Here is a 7,121-nt window from a genome sequence, read left to right on the forward strand (position 1 = left end):
TCGCTGCCGTGCGTGCACTGAAGCCGTTCGCGAGTTCTCGACCATGCCAGTTCACCGTCCATGGTGTTTGAGCGCCGGAACAACTTCTGTGTTTGTCTCCCTCCCCTCCGGTCGTGTCTTCGGCGATCACCGTCCACTCGCGATTCCATTTTTGCGCCGAGATCGCCAGCAGCCTCATGCAGCTCGGCGACCCCGACGTGCTGCGCGGCCTCGCGGGCAGCTCGGGCAGTCGCCGGAGGGGATGCAGAGCATGGGAACCACCTTCTACACGAGCGGGCTCGGCGTCGGGAACTTCCTCAACAGCCTGCTTGTGACGTTCGTCGACCGGGCCACCAGGGCGAGCGCCGGCAAGAGCTGGATCGGTGACAACCTGAACGACTCGCACCTCGACTACCACTATGTGTTCCTGCTGCTGCTCTCCGTGGTGAACATGGCGCTCTTTGTGTGTAACTAAGACCAGAACTGCAGCTAAATAGGCACTAAACAGAAGCTGGAAGGACAAGTTGGCTCGGTCCCAACGAGCCGGAAAAGCTTGACCGAGCTGGCATCACTTCGGTCCGGTCCTGAAAATACAGACCGCTGGCAAGTTCGGTCCGGTCCGGTCCGGACCGCCGGCGGCCGGTCCAAACGCCGGCTCGGACCGGGACCGGACCGGACCGGACCGTGTCCAGGCTGAGGCAGATCTACGACACATGTCAGCTGACCACATTTATCTCGGGTCCAATAAGTTTACAGGACAAATTCCACGGTTGCCTACAAATATAATAAGACTAAACCTATCTTCAAACTCTTTCTTTGGGCCCTTGCCATCAGAGTTGAATCTTCCACTACTCGATGAGTTGTTGCTTGCAAATAATCAATTTATTATGCCAGTTGACTAGACTGAATAGGTTGGACCTATCAGGAAACCATCTTACTGGAGATATTATGCAGTGCTGGAAGGAATCTGATGCAAACTCTACAAATCAATTTGGTTTTGACATGCTAAGCTTATCCCTGAATAACAACAGTCTCACCGGTGAATTCCCTAAATTTCTTCAAAGGTCATCAAGGTTAATGTTCCTTGATCTTTCTTACAATAGGTTATTTGGAGGATTGCCTGAATGGTCGCCAGAAAAAATGCCTCATCTGAAAATATTAAGAGTGAGATCAAATATGTTCAGTGGTCATATTCCTAATAATCTCACTTCCCTTGATAGTCTTCATTATTTGGACATAGCACACAACAACATATCAGGAAGCATATCATGGTCTTTGTCAAATCTGAAGGCAATGATGACAGTGGTGTCGGAGGACACAGAGGATTACATTTTTTAAGAGAGCATCCCAGTAAACACGAAGGACCAAAAGCATGACTATACCTTTGCAATCTACAAGCTACTCGTAATTCTTGATTTGTCAAGTAATAGTTTGGCAGGACAGATTCCAGAAGAGATAACTTTACTCATTGGACTTACCAATCTGAACTTGTCAAATAATCAACTCACAGGAGCAATCCCAAACCAAATTGGTGATTTAAAGCGGTTGGAGTCACTCGACTTGTCCTTCAATGGGTTTTCTGGTGCAATACCATCAAGTTTGTCAGCTTTAACTTATTTGAGCCACTTGAACTTGTCATACAACAATCTGTCCGGTGCAATACCATCCGGACAACAGCTACAAGCTCTTGATAACCAGATGTATATCTACATCGGTAACCTTGGTCTTTGTGGAGATCCGGTTGGCAGGAACTGCTCAACACATGATGCAGAGCAAAGTGACCTTGAAGATATAGATCATATGCCATCTGTTTATCTTGCCATGAGCATTGGATTTGTGGTGGGTCTGTGGACAGTTTTCTGCACCATGTTGATGAAGAGAACATGGAGGGCTGCCTTCTTCCAGTTTGTTGATATGATGTACGACATGGTTTATGTGCAAGTGGCTGTAAGGTGGGCTCACATGATGGAGAAAACTCAAGACCGTGCACCATGAAGTGCCCAACTCCATGACAAGCGAATTGTTTGTATCTAAATATTATTTGTATGTTCGCCCCATATCTCTATTTGTAATTCTAAAGGGGCCTTGGCTGGGCGTATGTATTGTACTGATGTACTGGAATTTGTATGTTTGTACTGTAACAAATGAAGTGTATATGTCTGTGGATTATTTAAGTTGAAGTCAGCCATTCTTCGCTCTTCGCTGTGCACTGCATGGAGAAAGATACAGCCCCATATGGGTACTCTGCCTTTTTCATGTTGTTGTTTGCGTTGTACATTCCCAAAGAGTAATAATTCATTGGCATAGCAAAAAAATGACAACAGTTGGTCAGTATGTGAACAGACTTGTTTGTAAGATATAGAAGATATATCAAGATTCAATAGGCAAGAGGTAGAAAGCTTTGTTTGTAAGATATAGAAGACTTATTGTTGGGCTGTATATGTGTGAATATGGCCCACATGGCCCATGTAAACCAGTATATGTATTGTACAGACTAGAGAGGAAGAGAGTTATCCAGAAATTTCCCAAACCCACCACACTTCATGGTGTCAGAGCACAGGCGGGAGGCGATGCTGGGTTCTGTAGGTCGCCGGCGGTGAATCGGCAGCGTGAGGCAGAGCTCCGGGCACCCAGGGTGGTTGTTGGCACACGTGTGCTGCGCGGGGCACTGGAGGCAGGACCGGCGGCGGTAGAGGCGCGCCTGGAGAGGGCCGGCGGGCGCGGCTGCTTGCGAGCGCGCGGGCTGCCTGCGGAGCGCCTGGAGGGGATTGGAGGCTACAGGCGGCACTGCTCTCTCCCGTGAAGAGGTGCGCGCGCGCGAAGTGCTCCTGATGCTGCGGGTGCTACTGTGTGTGGCAGAGGGCAGATGAAGGAGGCGGCTGCGCCAGGGGAGAGGCCAAGTACTAGCTGGTTTGCTGCTTGTGCGGCTGGCTTGCTGCTGCTGGAGAAAGACTGAGAACAGTCTGCAGTTGCTGCTGCTTGCTGTTGGTGCGGCAGAGGGTGCTCTTTGCACTGCTGCTGCTTGTGGCTGCTGTGTGCTGGAACTGCTGTTGTTTGCAGAGGAGAAGGAGGAAGATGCTGTTGTTGCTGCTTGCAAGTGCTGCTGCTGACTCTGTTGCTGCTGGTGGTGTACTACAGTGGAGTTAGCAGAGAAGAGGATGTAAGAGCTCCTGGATTGATTTGGTGCTGCTGTGTGAGGGGCTGCTAGATAGCGTACTGAGGAAGAAGGAAAGTTCTTGCCTGCTGTGATTGAGGCAAGACATGGGAGAAAATCAGGGACTCGAGAAGGCAATTGAAAAATTGGCTGAGCTCCTAACAGCCAAGGTAGGAGCTGCATCATCTCTAAATAATGCAATTGTTCCTCACATTGAGCCAATTCAGAAAATTGACTTGATGCCAAATGAAATTAAGCTGGAAGGTGTTAAGAATTATTTGAGCTGGTCAAGAAGGGCGCTATTCATCTTGAGGACTAAAGGGCTTGAGGGCTTTGTCAGTGGTGAGGCAGAGGAGCCAGGAGACAAGAAAACTTCAGAATGGAGGACATGGAGCAGTACCAACTCTTTGATAGTGGCATGGTTGTTGAACTCCTTGTCTCCAACCATTGCTGCAACTGTTGAGACTATCTCAACTGCTACTGAGGTATGGAAAACCCTCTCAAAACTGTACTCAGGTGAAGGGAATGTGATGTTAATAGCTGAAATAGAGGAGAGAGTTGGTGAACTCAGACAAGGGGAAAATTCTGTGATGGAGTATGTTGCTGAACTGCAGCGTTTGTGGGCTGATTTAGATCACTATGATCCTCTGGATTTGCCACATGCAGATTGCATAGCAGCTGCTAGAAAATGGATTGAATGCAGACGAGTGATGCAGTTTCTCAAAGGATTGAACTCTGAATTTGAGGCGAGACGTGCTACTTTATTTCATCAACCTACTCTACCTGCCTTAGAGGATGCCATAGTAGCAATGACACAGGAGGAGGTCCGATTAAAGTTGATGAAGAACAATACAACGACTCCATCTCATCCAGCCTTCATAGCAACCGACTATAAGAGCAGAGAGTGCTTCAACTGCGGTGATAAGGGTCATTTGATTCGTTCTTGCACGGCTCCACGTAGGAACATGCATGGAAGGGGGGGAGGATATAACCGAGGTGGATTAAGGGGAGGCCGAGGCCGGGGATACTCTGGTGGTCAAAGGGCAAATGTGGCAGTCTCAGAAGAAGGATCCTCACTCGCAACCCAAGAAGAATCAAAGAAAAGAACAGAAAGCACAGGTGATAAGGATCATGAGGATTCTAGTTACGGCAACTTTGCTCACTTTGTATCTACAGATGAAGGTAATTGTGCTCATGCATCTATTCTCTCACAAAAATCACATCCTGATTGTATATTAGATTCGGGGGCATCAAAGCATGTTGCCGGCACATCAATGGAATTTGAGTCATATATTCCATATCCACCCACATGTAAGGAGACTATCCAAACTGCTGATGGCACCTCACAACCCATTAAAGGCATTGGCACAATACAATGCACACCATCTATTAAACTTTCATCTGTTTTGCATGTTCCTGCCTTTCCAGTCAATCTTATGTCAATGAGTGCTTTGGTTGACGATGTGGATTGTCGAGTAATAGTTGACCGCTATTTATGTCTAATTCAGGAGAGGCAAACGGGGAAGAGGCTTGGGACTGGAACCAGGCGTAATGGGCTATGGTACATGGATCGCGAGGTGCCAAATAATGCGGTGTCTACGATGTTAGCAACAATGATGGGAGAAAAGGAAACAAAGGTAATGCTTCACCATTGTAGAATGGGACATATGTCTTTTGAGAAGATGAGTAAAGTCTTTCCCGATGTAATGTGTGGGGTGGATAAGAACAAGCTTGTGTGTGATGCATGTGAGTTTGCTAAACACACAAGGACATCTTATGTGAGTAAGGGTCTAAGGAGTATTTCCCCTTTTATGATTGTTCACTCAGATGTGTGGACATGTCCTGCTATCTCTCTAAGTGGAATGAAGTACTTTGTTACATTCATTGATTGCTATACTCGTATGACATGGGTGTATCTTATGAAGCATAAGGATGAGGTTTTTAAATGCTTTCAGTATTTCTATGCTTATGTGAAAAATCAGTTCAATACACAGATACAGATGATTAGGACAGATAATGGGACAGAGTATGTGAATAAGGAGTTTGTCACATTCCTATCAAGTCAAGGTATATTGCACCAAACATCTTGTCCGGGTACACCACCTCAAAACGGAGTAGCTGAGAGGAAGAATCGCCATATTTTGGAGGTTGCTCGGTCACTAATGTATACAATGAACGTGCCAAAATTCTTGTGGAGTGAGGCTGTAATGACAGCTACATTCCTCATCAACCGGATGCCGTCAAGGGTGATTGGAATGAAGTCGCCATGTGAGATGTTACTAGGTGAGAACAAATTCTTAGTTCCTCCTAAGGTATTTGGATGCACCTGCTTTGTCCGGGATCATAGACCCTCAGTGGGAAAATTGGATCCACGAGCAGTAAAGTGCATCTTCATAGGTTACCCATCTGGTCAGAAGGGATACAAGTGTTGGAGTCCCAGCGAGCGGAGAACATTTGTGAGCATGGATGTGACATTCAGGGAGTCTGAACCGTTTTATGGAGAAAAACGGATCTCAGCTCGTTATTTGACTTTGACTCTCCTAGCATGAGTGGTGCTAGTCGAGAGGGCGGGAGTGAACCACCAAGGACAAAGGAAGATGAACCACCGAGAGTTGTGGTTAGTTCAATTCCATGTCATGCAAGGGAAGAGAGATGGAGAAAGCCAAATGAGAAAGAAAATCTAAGGGTGTATACCAGGAGGCAACCTATGACTGAAGAGAAATGGAGAAAGCAAAATGAGGAAGAAAAATTAAGGGTCTATACCAGGAGGCAACTACAAGATGAGCAGCAACAACAACAATCTCCAATAGCAAGTGACACACATGTGCAGGGGGAGCAACAGGCTCCAACAAGTGTTGAAATTGTTGAATTGTCTGATGGTGAGACATGTGCCACTCCAACTCCATCTAATGTAAACGATTCAATGAACTTGCCTATTGCCTGGAGGAAAGGAACCCGAGTTGGAGCTGGAAAACCTCCAGAGAGGTATGGTTTTGAGCATGACATAGCTAATTACGTATCATATACATCTCTGTCTCCGAGATACAAAGCATTCATTGCATCATTGCAATCTGTGGTGACTCCAAGAGATTGGAAAATGGCAAAGCAGGATCCAAAGTGGTACGAGGCAATGTTGGAGGAAATGAGAGCACTTGAAAAGAACAAGACATGGGATATTGTACCTCTTCCAGCAAGAAAACGACCGGTTAGCTGTAAATGGGTGTATACTGTGAAGCAGACTCCTGAAGGAAGGGTAGAAAGATACAAGGCAAGGTTAGTGGCTAGGGGCTATAGTCAGACATACGGGATTGATTATGATGAGACTTTTGCACCTGTCGCAAAGATGGGCACAGTGAGAACCTTAATTTCTTGTGCCACTAACTTTGGTTGGGATTTGCATCAGTTAGATGTAAAGAATGCATTCCTGCATGGTGATTTACATGAGGAAGTTTACATGGAGATTCCACCTGGTTTCTCAAAGCCCAAGACATCAAGAAAGGCATGCAAGTTAAGGAAGTCTTTGTATGGCCTCAAACAGTCTCCATGAGCATGGTTTGATAGATTCAGACGTGCTGTGTGCAATATGGGATATAAAAAGTGCAATGGGGATCATACAGTATTCTACCGACACTCAAATTGTCAGATTACAATCCTTGCGGTGTATGTGGATGATATTATAATCACCGGAGATGATGATGTGGAAATATCACGACTGAAGAAGAGCCTGAGCAAGGAGTTTGAGGTAAAGGATTTAGGCCAACTGAAGTACTTTCTTGGTATAGAAATTGCTAGATCCCCTAAAGGAATTGTTCTGTCACAACGGAAGTATGCTCTCAACTTGCTTAGTGATACAGGCATGCTTGGGTGTAGGCCTGCTTCAACACCTATTGACCAGAATCATAAGTTATGTGCTGAATCTGGGGAACCAGTGGATAAGGAGAAGTACCAGAGACTTGTTGGAAGGCTCATCTACCTATGTCATACACGA

General features: G+C 46.2%; 1 protein-coding gene across 1 annotated transcript; it reads left to right on the top strand.

Moving 5' to 3' along the window:
- Positions 1-3,162: 3,162 nt before the first annotated feature.
- LOC147966893 (uncharacterized) lies at positions 3,163-4,916 on the top strand. Its single transcript, XM_087529143.1, has 2 exons — positions 3,163-4,315; positions 4,642-4,916. The coding sequence occupies exons 1-2, from the start codon at positions 3,241-3,243 to the stop codon at positions 4,683-4,685; spliced, it is 1,119 nt and encodes a 372-aa protein (XP_087385269.1). The 5' UTR covers positions 3,163-3,240; the 3' UTR covers positions 4,686-4,916.
- Positions 4,917-7,121: the final 2,205 nt, after the last annotated feature.

Source organism: Triticum urartu, chromosome 6A (assembly GCF_056163025.1).
Source record: "Triticum urartu cultivar PI428250 chromosome 6A, HENAU_Tu73, whole genome shotgun sequence".
Taxonomy (NCBI): domain Eukaryota; kingdom Viridiplantae; phylum Streptophyta; class Magnoliopsida; order Poales; family Poaceae; genus Triticum; species Triticum urartu.

Excerpts from the sequence above, each read along its gene's own strand:
- LOC147966893 (XM_087529143.1), top strand. The coding sequence starts at position 3,241 with ATGGGAGAAAATCAGGGACTCGAGAAGGCAATTGAAAAATTGGCTGAG. Across the intron at positions 4,316-4,641 it reads CTTTGTATCTACAGATGAAG|GAGAGGCAAACGGGGAAGAG; the intron begins GTAATTGTGCTC and ends TGTCTAATTCAG.